Source organism: Epinephelus lanceolatus, chromosome 2, assembly GCF_041903045.1.
Source record: "Epinephelus lanceolatus isolate andai-2023 chromosome 2, ASM4190304v1, whole genome shotgun sequence".
Classification (NCBI taxonomy): Eukaryota; Metazoa; Chordata; class Actinopteri; order Perciformes; family Serranidae; genus Epinephelus; species Epinephelus lanceolatus.
In genome coordinates, this window is record NC_135735.1 from 21,008,867 (window position 1) to 21,028,399 (window position 19,533).

The 19,533-nt window shown below is 41.1% G+C and overlaps 1 protein-coding gene across 1 annotated transcript; it reads right to left on the bottom strand.

Moving 5' to 3' along the window:
* Positions 1 to 6,777: 6,777 nt before the first annotated feature.
* On the bottom strand, positions 6,778 to 15,428 carry hp (haptoglobin). Its single transcript, XM_033644365.2, has 4 exons — positions 15,326 to 15,428; positions 14,946 to 15,001; positions 10,110 to 10,393; positions 6,778 to 7,476 (listed from the first exon to the last, which is right to left on the bottom strand). Exons 1-4 carry the CDS (start codon positions 15,328 to 15,330, stop codon positions 6,907 to 6,909), a joined length of 915 nt encoding a protein of 304 aa, XP_033500256.2. The 5' UTR covers positions 15,331 to 15,428; the 3' UTR covers positions 6,778 to 6,906.
* Between the last annotated feature and the right edge of the window lie 4,105 nt (positions 15,429 to 19,533).

Below are 19,533 nucleotides of genomic sequence, written 5' to 3' on the forward strand. Positions count from 1 at the left end.
GCCCTCCCACAGCTCACCCGAGTGAAGGTACGAGGGTATACTTTACGGGCGTGCTGAGCACCTTTAAACTATAACCGACGTCAAAGGACAGCTTTTTCGTCAGTGTCATTGCCCAAGCGCTGGATTTCAATGACTTAAGAGTGAGGCAAGGTTGCTTTATTTTTTTTTAATTCAGTGTTTCTCTGATGCTGCTTGGTATGTCAGAGAAGAAATGCTAACCTAGCACCTGCTAATGTGCTGGCACCTGCTAATGTGCTAGGTTAGCAGGTCACTTTTTTGCCTCTGGTAACTTAAGATGAAGGAGGTTTTTACCAAGAGCCAAATTATCCACAAAACAAACAGACCCGATGATTTAAACCAGTAAAAACACCAAATAAGGAAGTTTCACGTTAACAAATCTGTGTTTTTATCCTTGTCCAGGAGGGGCTTCTGGTGGCTGAGGCGAAAAACAACAGAAACGTGAATGTCCCTATCTAGAGCCAGTGTTTGGTTTGTCTGTTTTGAGCACTTATTATATCACTACTAATATTTTCCCCGAAATCATGCACACTGGACCTTTAAATTTAGTGCTTTTTAAGACAATTTCAAGATAATTTTAAACAAAATTTAAGACTTTTTTGACTAATTAAGCATTGCAGCTAAGTATAAAGGTGAGTAGTATGCATGTCCTGATTTTTCTACTACTACAGACATTAAGATATACATTTGCTCTCTACATTTTTTAAAACAGATTGGTGATATATATTCATTCATATTGAAATTTTGTGACTTAATTATATTTTATCTTTTCTCTCACTTAGTAAGCGAGAAAAGCAACATCACCTGAGGGTTTTAGAACAAACACATACAACATGCTAACACATCATTCATCATCCATAATATCCTGGTTTAAACTGCAGTAAGAGACTGTTCATGTTTTGACTTTAGTCAGTGCTCTGCAGGAGTGACGGAGCCAGGGAGAGTACAGCCTGAGACTGGTAGAGAGTAATGGCCCTTGACAGGGATATTAATATTTTAGAGGCCATAGAGGAGAACCTCCTGCACCCTGCTACAGACCTGCTAAAAAGAACTCTCTTCAACAGCTCCATTTTTGTTTCACCTAAAGGATGCCAAAAATCTTCACTGATCAGTTGAAGAGATAATCTCTTTCTGTTGCCAATATGATATCGCTGACAGTAAACCAACACACACTCCTGTATGCATCAAAAACATATCAAAAACATACATTTTTCCTCTTACATGTAGTGCTATTTATCAATCTACATTTTTTGGTGTGAGTTGCTGGGTGTTGGAGATATCGGCCGTAGAGATGTCTGCCTTATCTTGAATAGAATTGAACGAGATGCTTGTGGTTCTTAAAGCACCAAAAAAATTACATTTGAAAGGCTTAACAGCAAGGACTTTTTCCAGAAATCATGACCCGGTAACTCAAAATAATCCACAGACCTTGCTGTGAGCAGTTTCATGTAGTAACTATTTTCTTTCTACCAAACCACACCCACCAACCACATCATCGCGCAGGAGGAAATGTTCATCTCCTCAGATGAGAGGCTTTTGCTCATGACAGCACGAGGTGTAAAAATTAATGGCGTCCTCCTCGGGTGAGCGGTAATGTTAGCTAGCTCAGTGGTGCTGGGTGAGCTAGCAGTAGATGCACACGCCCTTCTGCATGGTGATATTGCATCGATAATGTTTCCCCAATCATTTATTCAGGGATTCCCTTACATTCGTCACTTGTATGTAGCCTCTGACCCCTTAAAGTTGGGGTAGAAGGTTTAATTTTGGCTTCATTTGGGCAAAAGTCCCTAAATGAACTTTAAGCATATTGTGAATTTAAGTGGTCTGAGGGAGAACTAGACTTCTGCACCTCCTCTTGGCTCTGTTTTCAGGCTTTAGAAAACCTAACCTGTGATGGGAGTTTAGAGAGAGGTTGATCTAATTGGCTGCTCTACATATACAGATGTGCATGTCTGTCCCTTCAGATGGTGAAAGCCTGATTCAATGGCAGAGAATCCTGCAGACAAAGTCGCTATCCATGCATTAGCAACACATGCCTACACTACAAAGCATCCGGAAAGAGGAAGACAGACTTATCAAAAAAGAGAGTCTAAATAAGAGTCTGACATTACAAAACAAAATGTGTCAATATCGGCAAAGCGTTTTAAAGATGGAGAGGAAAGGCTGCTAATAGTTTAGCCTTCTGCTAACTAGAACCAACTTTGCACTTCAATTTTTCCTTCCCTCCTCTAATCTTTCTCTCTCATATTGTATTGGACAGACAGGCAGCTGTCATCACCTCACTTTTCTGACGTGAGGAAAACATTTGTTTTGCAGGCAGTTCATGATCTGTGGCAGAGTGGACACATCTGCCAGACGAAAATATCTGTCAAGTCCTGCTGCTACTGGTGGGGGAAAAAAATAACATCTGCGGGCAAAACCTCAGATTCTGAGTTGTGTCATTCAAATTTATCCCATCCACTTCTGCTTTCACGCCGATGACTTCTCAAAGGTGACTGTGTGAAACTGTGAAACATCACATGTGGGCACTGCAGGTGACTTTTGAAATCAACAAGTTCTCCAAATGAAATCACTTTCTTTTTTTAAATTGTCCTCCAGAACAGCATGTTTTCTTTCCTCGCTCGGCAGAAAAACAAAACCAGAACAACATTGTTTTCTAAACTGAATATATTACATATATGGTTAGAATTTGTTCAGGTATAGGCACAAGAACAACTTAGTTCAAGTTTGGGGAAAAACATGGTTTGGATTCAAATATTTGGTGAAGATTAGGGAAAGATAAGAGTCATGTCAGTAGATAACAGACAGCAAACTGCTGCCTCTTGTGTCAAAGTCCAACATTTTGTTGACCCATCCAACCACCTACCTTAACATCTATCTTATGTGCACATTTCATGCTCAATGAAAACAAATGGTATTGTCGACCATTTTAAGGCATATTTTAGTTGCTATGCCCTACTGCAGGTTAACAGCAACGCTAAATTGCTGTCCTGAACTTAAACACATGCTGTGGGGAAATGGTGGCATTAGTTTTAGCACCTTACAGTTCAGAAGGTTGTTTCCTCTGACAAGGTATTGATGTGAGAAATGAAAGTCTGCTAACCACATTTGACTACTTCCTTGCATTGGACTGTGCACTGTGCTTTGATCTGCCAGGACACTAGGTCTCCATCCGACCCTCCCTGACCACTCATGGTCTTTACCCCATGGATGCTGTCTCTCTGCCTTAACCTTCCTGTGGACATAGTACGAACAGGCTTATAATTGTACTGTTTTTCCTTGAGATGGCAGTGTATTATCGTTTCTCTTATAATTTCTTATCATAATTATTATTACTACTATTTTTATAATAATTTATATATTTTTCATTTTTTTTTGTTTTCATCATATTTTTCTTTTTTTCTATCTATATTTCTTGTTTGTGGATCCTTAAAGTGTTAAAAAAAAATCAGAAATAAAATCTATTAAAAAAAAGAAAGCAAAATGTACCACCTCCCAAAAAAATAAATAAAAAAATGAACCAGTGCAAAGTGTGGATTCCAGTGATCAAAAAATAAACTGGACACCATCGGGAAAGTCTAGGACGGGTGGCACGCCAATCACTGATACCCCAATCTCCAATAAGTTTCACAATTTGTTGGCCAATGAAAATGACAGACAGAGACACATCACACACAGATACACATGCCCCTATCACCCTCTGTAGACTGATGGCTAGCCAGCATTAGCTTGTTTAAAGGTTAGCTTGTTCAGGCTCACACTTAAACAAGTTAATGCTGGTTAGTGTTTTTCTTTGACCCGTATCAGTTTGCATATAGGTCAAATAGATCAACTGAAGACGCCATCGCTACAGCTCTCCACACGGCCCTGTCCCACCTTGAACTTCCAGGAAATTATGTCAGGATGCTATTTGTTGATTTCAGTTCAGCATTTAACACCATCATCCCAGACACACTAATCCATAAACTGTTGAACCTGGATGTTCCCCCTACCACATGCGCCTGGATAAGTGACTTTCTCACAAACCGTACACAGACGGTGAAAATGGGCTCCTTCTGCTCCTCCACCTGCTCCCTCAGCATTGGCTCCCCACAGGGATGTGTACTGAGCCCCCTACTCTATTCCATATACACTCATGACTGCACTCCTGCTCACCCCTCTAATATCATCATTAAATTTGCCGATGACACCACCGTGGTGGGCCTCATTCAGGGAGGAGATGAGTCGGCGTACAGGAATGAGGTCCAGAAACTGTCCCTTTGGTGCACAGTGAACAACCTGTCCCTGAATACAGACAAAACGAAAAAACTGATTATGGACTTTAGGAGGCATGGAGCAGAGCCGGCCCCCCTTCACATCAATGCAGTCAGGGTGGAGAAGGTCTCCACCTTAAAATTCCTGGGGGTACAGATCTCAGAGGATCTCACCTGGTCAGCCAACACCACAGGCCTAGTGAATCGCTTTCTACCGCTCTACCATCGAGAGCGTATTGGCGCAATGCATCGCGCTATGGTACTGTGGCTGTTCGGCAGCAGAAAAAAAAGCTCTGCAGAGGGTGATTAAGGTGGCGGAGAAAACCGTTTGCTGCACTCTGCCCACCCTGGAGGACATCTCTACCTCCCGCTGCCTCCGCAGAAACAACAAGATTTTAAAGGACTGCACACACCCTGGCCACAGACTGTTTACTCTTCTGCCCTCTGGCAGGAGGTCTCAATCTTGGACGAACAGGCTCAAAAACAGTTTCTACCCATGGGCCATCAGGCTCATCAACCAGGGCAAATGAAATGAGCTTAAGTGCATATGCTCGTTTTTGGGGTGCAATAATGACAATTTTAATCCTCTCTGAGGGCATCGTTGCTTTTAAACGTATATTCCTTAGTTTATTCTAAATTGAATGTCTGTGTGGATGTTTCTGTTGTTGTTTCTTTTTGTCTTTTTTTTACCTAAGCACTGAAATAGGTGAAGCACTTTCAATTCCATTGCAAATTCTTTTTGCAATGACAATAAAGGCATTCTGATTCTGATTCTTCTTTATTTTTCAAGAAAGCCCCATACCCCAGACCTCCTTCTTCAGCCACAGCTAACGGCTTCCAGATGGTCACCAGTGGAGCTCAGAATAAAGCTATCAGTAGCCCTTTTTAGATAGGAATTGTGCAAATTTGCAGGAAAGCCCAATCAGTCTTTTTTCAGCACTGGCAGTATAAAAACAAAATCGGGGAGTGTGGCAAAATGCCGCCGACCTATTTTTGTTCATATAGAATGCGCCTTTTTCGGGGCATTGGGGGGCGTGAGCAAGTAACAAAACTTGTTACTTGTTAGCTCAGCATGTGACGTAACCAGTGACGTAGGAGGGAAGCTGCGGCTGGTCAGTCCTTCGGCGATTCTCTCATAAGTCGGCCCGTTCTTCACCGTTCTTGTCATCTGATGGTTAATGGCCTCTTCATTTGCGAGGGCAAGGAGGGTGCGCTATTCCTTGTCTCCCCAGTTGCTCATCATTACAGTGTCTGTCAGGTTTGTGTTTCCCTCTTGCTACTAGCTGCTCGCTAATTCCTACTATCAGCTGTTTCCTGTTTATCCACCACCAGTGGCTCGCACGTGCGGCGGCGTCAACAGCTCCTCCCACAAGTCTTCAACAGCCCCTCCCATTGCAGAAGGCTGCCTCGGTCTGTTTAAACTGAAAGGGTTCTGCCAATATGTCTACCCTCCAAGGCGGAAATTTGGGCGCCTCGGATCAACTCGCCAATCTGGCTCTGTGTGTCTAAACGCTCGCAGCTTGCCAGCAAAACGGCCCAACATTTGCAGAAAATCTGGCAGTGTAAAAGGGGCTTGTGACTGGGCCAACACCAGTCTAGAGGGTCGTCTGGCTGGAGTTGGAGGTCCTGCCCACTCTTGTCGTGGACACTCACTACGACTCCTTTGGTGTTGCTCCATGGCTGTCTTATGGAGCAGACTCAATTGGCAACATGGTGTCTATGTTACTAGAGCTGACTCGTGTTTTCTCGAAACTTTACACCTACAGACACATTTCACTGGTAGGAGACCCTGGGGCAGACCCAGAACAAGCTGGAGGGATTACGAATCTCATCTAGCCTGGGAACACCCTGGTGTCCCCCAGGGGGAGCTGGAAAATGTCGCTGGGGAGAAAGACGTTGCTTGGCCTGCTGCCCCCGTGACCTGGCCTCGGATAAGCTGATGAAAATGGATGGATGGATGGATTTTAGGAAAGTGGTTGACTTTTATTTCTGACATCGAGTTTGTACCTTCTCAGAGGAAACAACCTTTATTACCTTTTTTGAACTGCAAATCATGTCCCCCAAAAGAAACCTTTGTCAACATCTGTTTTTTATCTAATAAGATAAAGTTCATCTGTTCATCTCGCTTTAGTCACTTTCTTTATTTTTTTTTTTGGAAAATGTATCTAGTGGACTGAAAAAGCAAATGACTTTATTTAGGCTACCAAAAGAGGTGAGATGCAGTAATCGTTTAAATGTGGGGTTTAAGTGCCCACTTGCTGTCTTTTCTGGAAAGCTTTCCTAGTGTCGCACTCGTCTGTGCACAACAAAACAAGTGACAAAAGATTGAATAAAAAGGGCTCTCTAACAATGTCACACTAGTTCCTCCTATACTCCTCCTTTACAGACGAGTAATTTCTACCACTATAATGTAAGCACGTGGTTTTTGAGCATTTGCTGAAGTTACTTACGTGATGGAGGGCAATTTGTGTGTATTGCTGCAAACCGAAAGAACTGCACATACTACTGGATTTATGTATTTATTTTTTTCCTTTTTAGATAACATTTAAGTGACAATGGTTATACTGTGAGCATTTACTCATTCAGTGCATTACACTGATCTTTCTACAAAATAAAAACAACAGAGCCCGCAGCTCTACGACTGCCATGAGCGCATCTTAGACATTACTTCAGCGCGCAGATCAGACGATCTCTCTGTATCTCCTCTGAGGACACTGTGGATCCAGGGCAAGTAGGAGGAAATCTTCATATAGACTGCATGCTTGTCCCTGGTGCAGCACTTGTCATAAGAAAGGATCCCCGCAGCGTAGATGTCCCCAGTTTCAGCATCTGTAACAGCCAGAGCGCCTCCTGCATCACCATAACAAACATTTTCCTGTAACATCGTTTGTCCGGTGCAGAACATGTTGTCGTCTACAATTGGTGTGAGCGATGGCATGGTATGTCCATATTCTGCCCTACAGTAAGTGTTTCCGGCCAGAGGGAGTACGAGGTGTCTGAGTGATGTAGCTAGGGTGAGAGTGAACCCCCAGCCCCAGCCGGTGATAACCCCTGACCCTCCCACGGCATCTGCCAGGTCCTGGCCTCTCTCTGGAAGGGGGATGGGGGTCACTTTATCGCTCATCACCACAGGCTCCTTCAGCTGGATCAGAGCCAGGTCGTTGTCCCAGTCGGAGTAGTTCTGGAAGTGTGGATGGAGAACAACCTGCCGGAGGGAAAGGAAAATACATGAGAGAGACAGTTTGAGTGTTATATTCAGTGTCTTTTCACTGTCCAGTAAAAATCACACTTGCTCATTTTATGTTTTTGGATTAGTCATGTGATATTCTGTATTTTTGTCACAGTCAGCAAATGCCAATGTGTTAGTTTGTCTCTCAGTACGTTTCCAAATATCACAGCCTATTTGTGACACTCAGCTCCAAAGCCACTGGAATATTAGTTTGACACATAAAGGTTCAGTAAATTCCTTAAATGACTGGTCACTAAAGTTTTTAGAAAACATAGCCTAATTCAAATAGGAATAAATAGTGCATTTGTTTGGGACTTTTTTTTAACAGTGGATGGAAACACTTTGGGTGAGTATTTCCAGCAGCAGCACTGTGTAAATCAACTCAAAATAAACTACAGTGGCCAAGAAATATGTCACTTAGCCACACGACGCATGGTGTGGCTCTTTTATATATTTTTTACAGCAGGTGCTATTAGCACCCAGGTGTCTGTGCTAGCAATGTTATTTGTGCCCATGGTGAAAGAGCAAATGTGGCTATTTACACCCAGGTGTACATTCCTGGGTGACAGTGAAATACAATGTCAACATGAATGGGTCTATTCAGCTATTCTGCTAAAGTTTATGAACACAGTGTACATTCAGCAGCTTTATACATCCTAAAAGCCTCGATAAGAAGTCACATTAATTATCCAGCATTTATTTACAAACTCAAACCCCAGTCTCTAATGTGAAAGTCCTGAGTTGGTGGTAGATGGGCCCAACAAACACAACTTTTACCTGAGAGAGCGGCGTTCGCATCCTATAAGATTCTAAAGTCAAACCCTGTTCTTTTTCTTCTCAATTTAACCATGCGTTTTTGTTGCCTATACTTAACCATGCGTGTTTGTTGTTTAAGAAAAAAAAACATCTATTTGTGGTGTTGTACCGGCGTAGAAAGAGACTGTATGTAAACAGTAAATTTTCTGTGAAAATGGAAGTGTATTTTGAAAGAAGACATATAACAGGCAGAACTTGACACCAGTGGCGGCTCCTGCCAAATTTCTCAGGGGGGACAATTGTTGTGATGATGGCTAAGGTGACCTGTTCAATGGGTAAATTTGAATTAATTTGGCTCTGCAATGACTGAACAATCCACTGTGGCCATCAACGGACTAATTTTCATCAGTTTGCCCACACAAATACCTTTGAATGTGAACAGAGACCTGTTTTACCATTAAAACGTGTCCCCCTCAATGTATATGGTGACTACTGCCCTGTCATGCTTTATTTTTGTAGACAATTGATCTGTATTTATAGCGTGATGAGATGACAGCACAATGATGTGTGTGGTATCACTGGAAAGCTCTGGACCTGCGCTTTCATGTGATATGCGTGCCATTTCTGTGCGACCCTGCATTCGCGAGTAATCCATCCAAGAGTAATGTGTGTGCAAAGCTGTATGAAAGCTTTGTTATACACAATTTTAGTGTAAATTTATCATTTTTTTTTTGCTGTGAAAACATTGGACTACTGACAAGTGCTTGGTCTTGTTGGAAAGCTGCAGTTCCACTGTTTCACGTGATATGAATGGCTTCTCGCTATGACAAATGGAGGAGGAATGCGGAGAAAATCCATAGAGAAGAACAGGTGTGAATTTGGACCCACTTTGGGTCGTTCCTTTTTAATCTATATGGTTAAAAAGCCTCTTGGATTGGTTGGAAACATTAGCCATGTTGATCTTGAATGTGACCGCTGCGCAGTGGCGCTGCCTCATGTGATGTCGGAATAATCGTAAAAATGAGTTCCCGACCGTAAAGCAATATTTCAGTGGAAACGGTTGACGACGTGTTTTTTAAACATTCTGAGTGATAAAATACAACACATCTTCTTTGTAATGTCCACGTTGTCTCCACAGTACCACCTAAACGCTCATGAACACGCAATGAAGTACCGACGAACAACTTCCTGACATGGTAAATCGGACCATCCGAGGAGCACATGAATGATACTTGGTGGTTTACGTCCATGAAAGTCTATGAGAGTGAATCGGGGCGATTTCCAGCCAGGCTGATATCGTCCCAAAGGGTTGGAACGCGACTTCACACTGCGGCTGATTGGATATTCAGAGGCAGGACGAGCTGTTTCAAGTGAAAATGATCAGAATAATTTATATGTTGTGTGTATATGTGTACAATGGAGTTCTGTGGCACATGGGAACAAACTACATCGAGCTTTGGAAGCAAAGGCAACATTTTTTAGAAGGATCAATCAATTTGTGCTTTTGGTCTTTGCATGGGATTTGTTGATAGTTAGAAAAACATCACCAGCCTTATCATTTAAGGGATTACATCTTTCTTTATGGTTGAGAAAATCCCCCTCAGTCTCATGCATCCTAAAGGCTAAAATCAAGTCTGTTTTTTTTTTCAGTTCCTGATGAAACCACAATGTTGCTTCAGCATTGTAGCCGTGTTACACTTATAAAAATGGAAGAAAGTTCAAATAAGCCATGTCTCATGATTGCTTCATGTCAAATGAAAAACATTGTATTAAGTGGAGAATTGGAAATGAGTAAAAAACACAATAATGGCCACTGGGGTGTTGCATTTCAAATCAAATGTTTTATTGCTCACCTTCTCTACAGCGACCTCTGTGGAGGCGTTAGCTTGTGGCAGTCCAACGATTCCCAGGTACACTTTAGGAATGACAGGAGCTTTTCCCTGAATGTCTGATTTACGCTTCCTGACAAACAGGTTTCTGCCAGCTGTCAAAATCCAGCGATCAGATATGAGAGCACCGCCTGCATAGCCTCCATCCAGCACAGTTTCACTGAGGTAGATCATGGCCTGCCAGGGGACATAAGGAGCCAGGGTTCCCCCAGTCATTCGTTTGGGACGGTGTAATGCCACCCTGGAGGCTGGGAAAGAAATAAAAGAATATATTTATTTATATATGTACTATATACTGTGTCCATAGACTTGCTTTTTGATCTGTATTTGAATGACTTTCTGTTTTTCTTACTTTCATATTCACATATTGTTCTCTTATGACCTACAATGTACAATTTAGACAGGTTATGTAAACTCAACAATCACATTATGTCAAATACAATGGTAAAATTCTGACTGATGTTGATAATTCAAAGTCCCCCCAATGCTGATAAGGGTGTCCCACAAGGATCAATATTAGGGCTCCTACTATTTACAACCATCTTGTATGCCAATGACCACAAACCAGACTTCCTCCAATCTATTGTCTGCTCTCTTTGATGATGTCTATTTTTAATTAAGTAAAAGCTTGTTTTAAACTCTACAAAAAGAATATGCATCTAACAAAAGCACAAACCTTTTATGTTACTATAAACTTTTAAAGTTTATTTGCAGGGTTGTTGTTTTTTGTTCTTACTTAGTTTGTCTTTGATGATTGTTTTGTTCAAATGACTCATCTTGTTTTCCTTTGGTATATATATATATACACACAGTACAGGCCAAAAGTTTGGACACACCTTCTCATTCAATGCATTTTCTTTATTTTCATGACTATTTACATTGTAGATTCTCACTGAAGGCATCAAAACTATGAATGAACACATGTGGAGTTATGTACTTAACAAAAAAAGGTGAAATAACTGAAAACATGTTTTATATTCTAGTTTCTTCAAAATAGCCACCCTTTGCTCTGATTACTGCTTTGCACACTCTTGGCATTCTCTCGATGAGCTTCAAGAGGTAGTCACCTGAAATGGTTTTCCAACAGTCTTGAAGGAGTTCCCAGAGGTGTTTAGCACTTGTTGGCCCCTTTGCCTTCACTCTGCGGTCCAGCTCACCCCAAACCATCTCGATTGGGTTCAGGTCCGGTGACTGTGGAGGCCAGGTCATCTGCTGCAGCACTCCATCACTCTCCTTCTTGGTCAAATAGCCCTTACACAGCCTGGAGATGTGTTTGGGGTCATTGTCCTGTTGAAAAATAAATGATCGTCCAACTAAACGCAAACCGGATGGGATGGCATGTCGCTGCAGGATGCTGTGGTAGCCATGCTGGTTCAGTGTGCCTTCAATTTTGAATAAATCCCCAACAGTGTCACCAGCAAAACACCCCCACACCATCACACCTCCTCCTCCATGCTTCACAGTGGGAACCAGGCATGTGGAATCCATCCATTCACCTTTTCTGCGTCTCACAAAGACACGGCGGTTGGAACCAAAGATCTCAAATTTGGACTCATCAGACCAAAGCACAGATTTCCACTGGTCTAATGTCCATTCCTTGTGTTTCTTGGCCCAAACAAATCTCTTCTGCTTGTTGCCTCTCCTTAGCAGTGGTTTCCTAGCAGCTATTTGACCATGAAGGCCTGATTCGCGCAGTCTCCTCTTAACAGTTGTTCTAGAGATGGGTCTGCTGCTAGAACTCTGTGTGGCATTCATCTGGTCTCTGATCTGAGCTGCTGTTAACTTGCGATTTCTGAGGCTGGTGACTTGGATGAACTTATCCTCAGAAGCAGAGGTGACTCTTGGTCTTCCTTTCCTGGGTCGGTCCTCATGTGTGCCAGTTTCGTTGTAGCGCTTGATGGTTTTTGCGACTCCACTTGGGGACACATTTAAAGTTTTTGCAATTTTCCGGACTGACTGACCTTCATTTCTTAAAGTAATGATGGCCACTCATTTTTCTTTAGTTAGCTGATTGGTTCTTGCCATAATATGAATTTTAACAGTTGTCCAATAGGGCTGTCGGCTGTGTATTAACCTGACTTCTGCACAACACAACTGATGGTCCCAACCCCATTGATAAAGCAAGAAATTCCACTAATTAACCCTGATAAGGCACACCTGTGAAGTGGAAACCATTTCAGGTGACTACCTCTTGAAGCTCATCGAGAGAATGCCAAGAGTGTGCAAAGCAGTAATCAGAGCAAAGGGTGGCTATTTTGAAGAAACTAGAATATAAAACATGTTTTCAGTTATTTCACCTTTTTTTGTTAAGTACATAACTCCACATGTGTTCATTCATAGTTTTGATGCCTTCAGTGAGAATCTACAATGTAAATAGTCATGAAAATAAAGAAAACGCATTGAATGAGAAGGTGTGTCCAAACTTTTGGCCTGTACTGTATATATATATATATATATATGTAATTTCTTCTCAATCTAGCGAGTTCCTTTCCAAGATGGCTACTTTGAGCTCAGATATTAAAAATGCTTCACCAGTTTGAGTGGTTTATCTTTGTGTTCTGAACACTGTTGACAGCATTTTTGTTCCAAACCTGTTTTCCCTCATGTAGAACTTAAACATATTTAATAAAATATGATTTCCGTGACACCAGGTTTATCACGTTGAAGAACATGCACCACATAAAAAAAGCATATTCCAGAGATCCGCTGTTAAACGCAGCATTGTCGTCAGTACACCACGCTTTCATGCTCTGAGGGTTTCCTCCAGAAACAGTGGCCTCTAATTTATTCATCATGAAGCAAAGAAAAGAATCCATCTACTTGCTGTGCTTTGATCCACAAGTCTGTTGTGTGGCTGAGATAATCATGAAAACTGCTTCAAGTGGTCTCTTCAAAGCAATGACAACATGCTTTGTATACTTTTACGATGTAATTAGTAGAAAGTTGTTATTTTACGTCTTGACATGGTTTATTTGCAAAGAATAATTTCTGGTGTCTTGTTTAATCAGTGCATTCAACACAGTAAACAACAGATTACAAGCACAATTCACGACCAATTAGTTTGATGCATTAGAGAGACTGCATGAATATGAGATATGAAAATGGATATGATAGTTCTGTTACATTTTATTCCCTCATAAGATTCCTTCTCTGATTTTTCAATGGGGCTCGAGTCAGTTTAGTCACATCTCTTACTGGTCTCTGACTGCTTGGTTTATCGTTATTTTTTTAAGGGCTGCTTGAAGAGAAGCATGGAAGGAGGCGATTTCCCTGTCAGATACTGTAGCTTCCTAGTCAACTAAAGGACAATATCTGAAATGAGTAGTAATAGCCCAGCCCTCAGACCCCGCAGGAAAGCCTGTGTCATTTCATGCAGCAGTTATCTATCTGAACAGCAGCTGTCGAGGAACTGTTGGTGTAAAACAGTAACTTCAGACAACTGGAGCCTGTTGGACCCATGTAAATGTGGTCTGAAGTAAAAGGCTGCTGTCTGGGTCTCTGGATCAGTCACCATGGACACATTTCTAGCATTTCTAGCATAGTTAGTATATACCATAAGGTTTATTTTCAGATGTGGAGGCAAGTCAGATTTGACCTCTGAGAACTGTGAGAGGTCAAACCCAAGATGCCCAACATTCCACCGGGTCTATTGTACAATGATATAATTTCAAAACTAAACAATGTAGAAAAACATTTAAGTTGTCATTCCTAGCTGAATTGGGGATGCCCATGTGGGGATGCATAATTGTTATGATATGAGAGCTTATCTGCTGTACTGCAGAATCAGCTTACCAGCTAGACATGTGTTATACACTTTAGTATGATGTCTATGCGTGTCCATGTTTTCTTATTATGTCCAAAATCCTGAGCGTCCATTTCTACATATTCTAGACAAGTTTTCAATAATTGCTCCAGATTACAACTACTAACTTGAGCATCCATGGGAAAATGTACACAGATGATGTGTCTTCACCAGTTTCACGCCTCCTTAACAAATCTACATCACATGCTGATATTGGCGTTCCTTTTGAATTGCCCTCAATCTATTTAATAACTCTGCAATCAGAGTATCTTTCATCCTAATACCAGTCTTTAACCCAACAACATTACACCACAAGTTAACACCTACAAAGTCAACATACAATAGCTTCCCTTGTTAGAAAGATCATGTTTTTGGTGTGTGGTAATCCACTGCACTATGACATCTACTGGTTTGACTGGCCCAAAGATTTTGGACAGACATTCATGGTTGCCAGACAATGTGTCCAAAAGACTCTGATGACCCGCTGACTTTTTCGTCTAGCACTACCATTAAGTTGATGTTGATGTTATTGAGTGAAATATATCACTTCAATTCAGTTTTATTTATAAAGCCCAATATCACACATCACAATTTGCCTCAGCATACAACATCGCTCTGTCCTTTGAACCCTCCCAGCAGATAAGGAAAAACACTCCCCAAAAAAACCTTTAACAGGAAAAATAAAAAATAAAAAAAATAAATCAACAATCACTAAATGGGTTGCTGTGAATTTCACTTCATACTGAACATCCTAATCAGGTCAAATAATCAGTTTGTTCACTACATTGGTTTGTAGCTATGCAACTTAGCAATTCCCTAAAATTTCAGTACCCTAAAAAAAAGTAAAAATAAATAAATAAATAAAAATAAAATAATAATAATACTAAAAAAGTAAAACAATAATAACAATATAATAGTAATAATAATAATAATAATACATTTTACTGGATATTTTTGTTTCTACTCACTATACGTCTGTATATGTTAGTGTGTGTTACCTGAAACATCTGGCAGACATGCCGATGCAGCCAGCAGGAGCACAGTCACAGAAAACCTTCAAACAACAAAGTCACAAAATGAACATTACATATCTCATTGTTCATTTAAGGATAAAGAATGACAAATTATAAACAAGTCAGTTATTCAGTTACAGAGTAAGATCATTAAGTGGTTGATTTACAACAGCTCACACTGCATTTCTGGATATTCATTAGAAAACTCCACCAATGTAGAAAGCTTTTTAAAAGATACATCAGACTTTTCATATTAAAATTATGTTGACACTTGAGATCATGATAAAGCTCACTATAAAACATTTGGCACTGAGGAAGAGAAAATTACAAATGTTTAAAAATTACAAAAGAATATCTTAACTTACCACATGTTGTTAATAATTTTAATCTTCTACAGTGGTGGTTATGATCTCTCCCCCCCGGGGTTGGTGTGCATTATGGAGTGGAGAGTATTTATATCTGCTGAGAGGCAGAGCTTCTGCCTCGGAAATTTCAGCTTGGCATAAAAACGACTTATTCCCGGAAACTAAAATAAAGGGTTGTGAAATCTTGGTGTGCATCAGTTGGCAGACTTTCCACAGACTCTGTGGACTCTGGAAAGGGGCATTTATCTATGACTGAAATTTAAGGGCACCTACAGTGAAAGTTTCTTGATATGATGTATGATATAGGGAATTCAGCAGTTACACAGTAATGTAAAAATACAACACAACACTTCATGTGAGTGTACTCAGTAGTTTAATCATTCGGATTGTGTTTTAACCCTTATGAGTGGAGTTCTGCTTGAATCAGCTTTGTTTTATACTGTTCAGCTCAGTTGTGGATCCTGTGTTGGCTGGAAGAGTAGTGGCGGTTTTGCAAAGTAAAACTATTTCACAAGTCAGTGTTTCACAATTTTGTAAAACCAGACAGGTTGTACTGTTTGCATCAGCGTTTTGCACCATAGTTTACTGAAAGTAAACATAGCCGGCTGATTCTAACATTTTTACCTCTTGGAGACAGTGCTGATGTTGCAGCACACTGTGCTGTTTAATTTGTTAATACATAAAATAGAGCTCACATTGTACTCATTAGATTTTTCAGCAGGGAACAAGAACACGCAATATTCCATCAAATTCCTGGCAGTAAACAGTTAACTGTGACAGCAGTGAGTCAGACGTGCGCTGCAGGGAGGAACGTCCAGCACTAGTGTTTTGACTGTTTGCAAAAGGTCATGCAGGTTGACAGAGGTTTATAATTATGACGAGATATTTAGTCTCAAAAGTTTGCTGCATTGTTAATTAAGCACCTTTAAGTATTATGGCGATCAGTCGTCAAACACAAAGTGTTATCATAAGGCACAGTAGTATACACAGGTCACAGTGTTTGGTATAAGATACTATAATCATCTTATTTCGCATTTTTCTTTTTCATCTTTACAATTTTACAATACCATTTTCCAGGTTTTAATATCATGCCAGTACAAACAAAGTAAGCAGGCATGGTCTATTTCAGAGTTCCTAGCAATCAATATAGTCAACCTCATGCCAAAACGAATGACTAAGCACACTATGAGATGGATGAAAATACTAAAAGGGATGAAAGAAATGTTATTATCACTTTTAAAAGATCCAATAAAAATCCTCCCACTTAAAGTATGGACAGATGTGTGCAGAGTGTGTATCTCTATCATAACAGTATACATGAATACCTACACAGAAAATATGCAGAAACTACATGGAGGGGAAGCCTCCCTTTCCCTTTCATGCAGTAAGTAATACTCGAGTTCCCACATGTAACAAGCCTGACTAGATGGATAGATTTCAGATTCATATCTTGTACTTGAAAGTTTAATTATGCAAAAGGATTTAAAACGCTCTCTTGAGAACCCTGAGAAACGATATCCTGGATAATCAGTTTGAGCATGTAATTGGATATGAAAATCTTGGAAATCAAACACTGATTTCAAATGAAGCCATTTCATGGTGGCGGTGTCACTAAAGCTTTACAATATTCAGTGACTCGAGGCAAGTTTGCTCTTAAGTGAATCAGACACAGAGGCTGTTCAGTTAGAAAGCACTTCTCTGAAATTCAGCCCTTTAACCTCACAGTCACTGTCCACACTGAAATATTTGAACAACTAGAAGGTGGATTGCCATGAAAACTGAACTGAATGAATTCTTGTAACTTTGGTGATCCTTTGACTTTTTATTTAGTGCCCCAGCAGGTCAAAGTTTCCACTTACACTGAGAAATCTGCCAATATCTACTACATGGACTGGCAGACAGTTTTGAAACATTCATTCACAGTTTTTGGAACCTTGATTTGAAAGTAGACGGTAGACATGTGACAGAAAATTGGTCATTGTCTACATCATTGCGTTCACATGGTTAACATCTTTGAACCCCACCAACCCAAAAAGTAGCATTAAAATAGAGCAATTTAGCTTCACTCCGAAGCAATGCCTTGCATAAATTGTTTAATAGAGGGAAAAAAGTTCCAGTCCACATGACAATTAAACAGTGATTGTCACTAGTTGGGTTTTCATCCAAACATAGTTAAAATAACCAAATTTTCAAGCGGGGTATGCAGCCTCACAAGGACTCACTCCACAGCTGAGGAAAACACAGGCAACTGAGCAGGTTAACTTGCGTTGTAGAGTAGTCAGGGAAAATCTCTTCACAGCCAAGGGGAACAAGCAAACACACACTAGGAACGCAGAAGCAGAGCTTGAAGTCGGGGACAGAAGGCTGAGGTGTTTTCCGGGAGGCAGGCGAAGCAGGAGAGTCATAGACAAGCAGGGTCAGCAGCCAGTAATCAATCCAAGAATGAAGGCTAAAGAGTCGTGCAGGGGAATGACAAAGAACAATCTAGCAAAGAGAGTCTGTGAGGCTGGAGTTTATACACTGGCAGGGTGTAATCAGGAACAGGTAAACTGAGTTGCCTTGATAAGGTGGCTGGGATGGACCGGCAGGAGCAAGAAAAGGTGTAGACAGGTGATAGGCTGATTGGTGGTAGTGGCACAGAGGCAGGATGAGTGGAAATTTACTGAGCGAGCTGGCTGAATGGCATGGATGAAAGGTCAGGAATGCACACTGTGACATCTGTGACAGGAATTAAGGGATGGCAGCAACATGGAGGCCAGAACCTTTCAATGTTTGATGCGAGCAGTTGCCTCCACAGGGTCCATTAATTTCTGATTATGTATTTCTATACCATGGTGACTTTCCAAAGAAAATAAAGGAAGACCATTCATTTATATTTTAGTGTTCCATCCATCCATCCATTTTCATCCACTTATCTGGAGCCAGGTCGCGGGGGCAGCAGGCCTAAGCACCCCAGACATCCCTCTCTCCAGCAACGCTTTCCAGCTCCTCCTGGGCTACCCCAAGGCGATCCCAGGCCAGATGAGATATGTAATCCCTCCAGTGTGTCCTGGGTCTTCCCTGGGGCCTCCTACCAGTGGGACGTGCCCGTATTTTAGTGTTTTGCAATCAATATCCAAAGTTTTTCACAAGCCAATACTTGGTTTCCCTGGTAACACCTGAAAGTGACCAATTACCATCACATGAGGTTCTAGTGCAATGGAAATGTTGTCCACTGCTCCAGTAAATAGGACAAACCTTAGATATGACTTGGTAATGGGTGATATTTCCAGTACGCTCAGCTCATAAAAGCCTTTGCCTCAGCTGTGAACCAGAGAGCTAATGTTATGCTAACAAGATTTAAAGTCACTAAGATTGCCTACTGTTGACAAACAGAAAATATAATTCAACAGTATGTTCAACAGCAAGGCCACAGCGGGTGTGGCTCAGAGGTAGAGCGGGTCGTCCACCAATCGAAAGATCAGCGGTTTGATCCCAGGCTCCTCCAGGCTGCATATTGAAGTATCCTTGAGCAAGATACTGAACCCCAAATTGCTCCCGATCCATCGGTGTGTCAGTGTGTGTCAAAACTGAGTAGCAGGTGGCACCTTGTATGGTAGCCTCGGCCACCAGTGTATGAATGTGTGTGAATGGGTGAACGTAACTCGTAGTGTAAAAAGTGCTTTGAGTGGTCACTAGATGACTAGAAAGGCGCTATACAATTGCAGGTCTATCCATTAAGTAATTAGATAGATAGATAGTTAGTTGATTACGTGTTGCAGTAGAGGTGTGATTAGGTCTGAAAAATCAGTCCCGACCAGTGTTGGGTAAGGGTTACTTTAAAAGTAATCAAAGTATGTTACTGTGTTACTTTTTAAAAAAGTAACCAGTTACTTTACTGCGTTACTCCCTGTGTAAAGTAACTCAATTACTTTAAAAGTACTTCCAACGTTACTCCCTGAGAAAAGTAACTCAAGCACTTTTAAAGTACTTTTGAGTATTCTACATTTCCTATTGGGCAATGGACCACAGGGTGCTAAGCCTACATTTTTTTGTCTCCAAAATTAAAGTTATGGACCACTTGCCCTTCACTGAGATCCAGTTCTCCCATCACAGCCGTCACTTTGACCAGTAGAAACACAGAACGATCTGCTGCCGTAGACAACTATATGACAACAACACCCCAGTGTTTTTAATATTTCCTCTGGGGATGTTACCACACAGAGTAA

Bases quoted from the DNA above. Each gene is read 5' to 3' on its own strand.
- hp (XM_033644365.2), bottom strand. The intron at 10,394-14,945 runs GTAACACACACT...TTTCTTTCCCAG, and splicing joins ATGTCTGCCAGATGTTTCAG to CCTCCAGGGTGGCATTACAC. The intron at 7,477-10,109 runs GTGAGCAATAAA...TCCCTCCGGCAG, and splicing joins CAGAGGTCGCTGTAGAGAAG to GTTGTTCTCCATCCACACTT.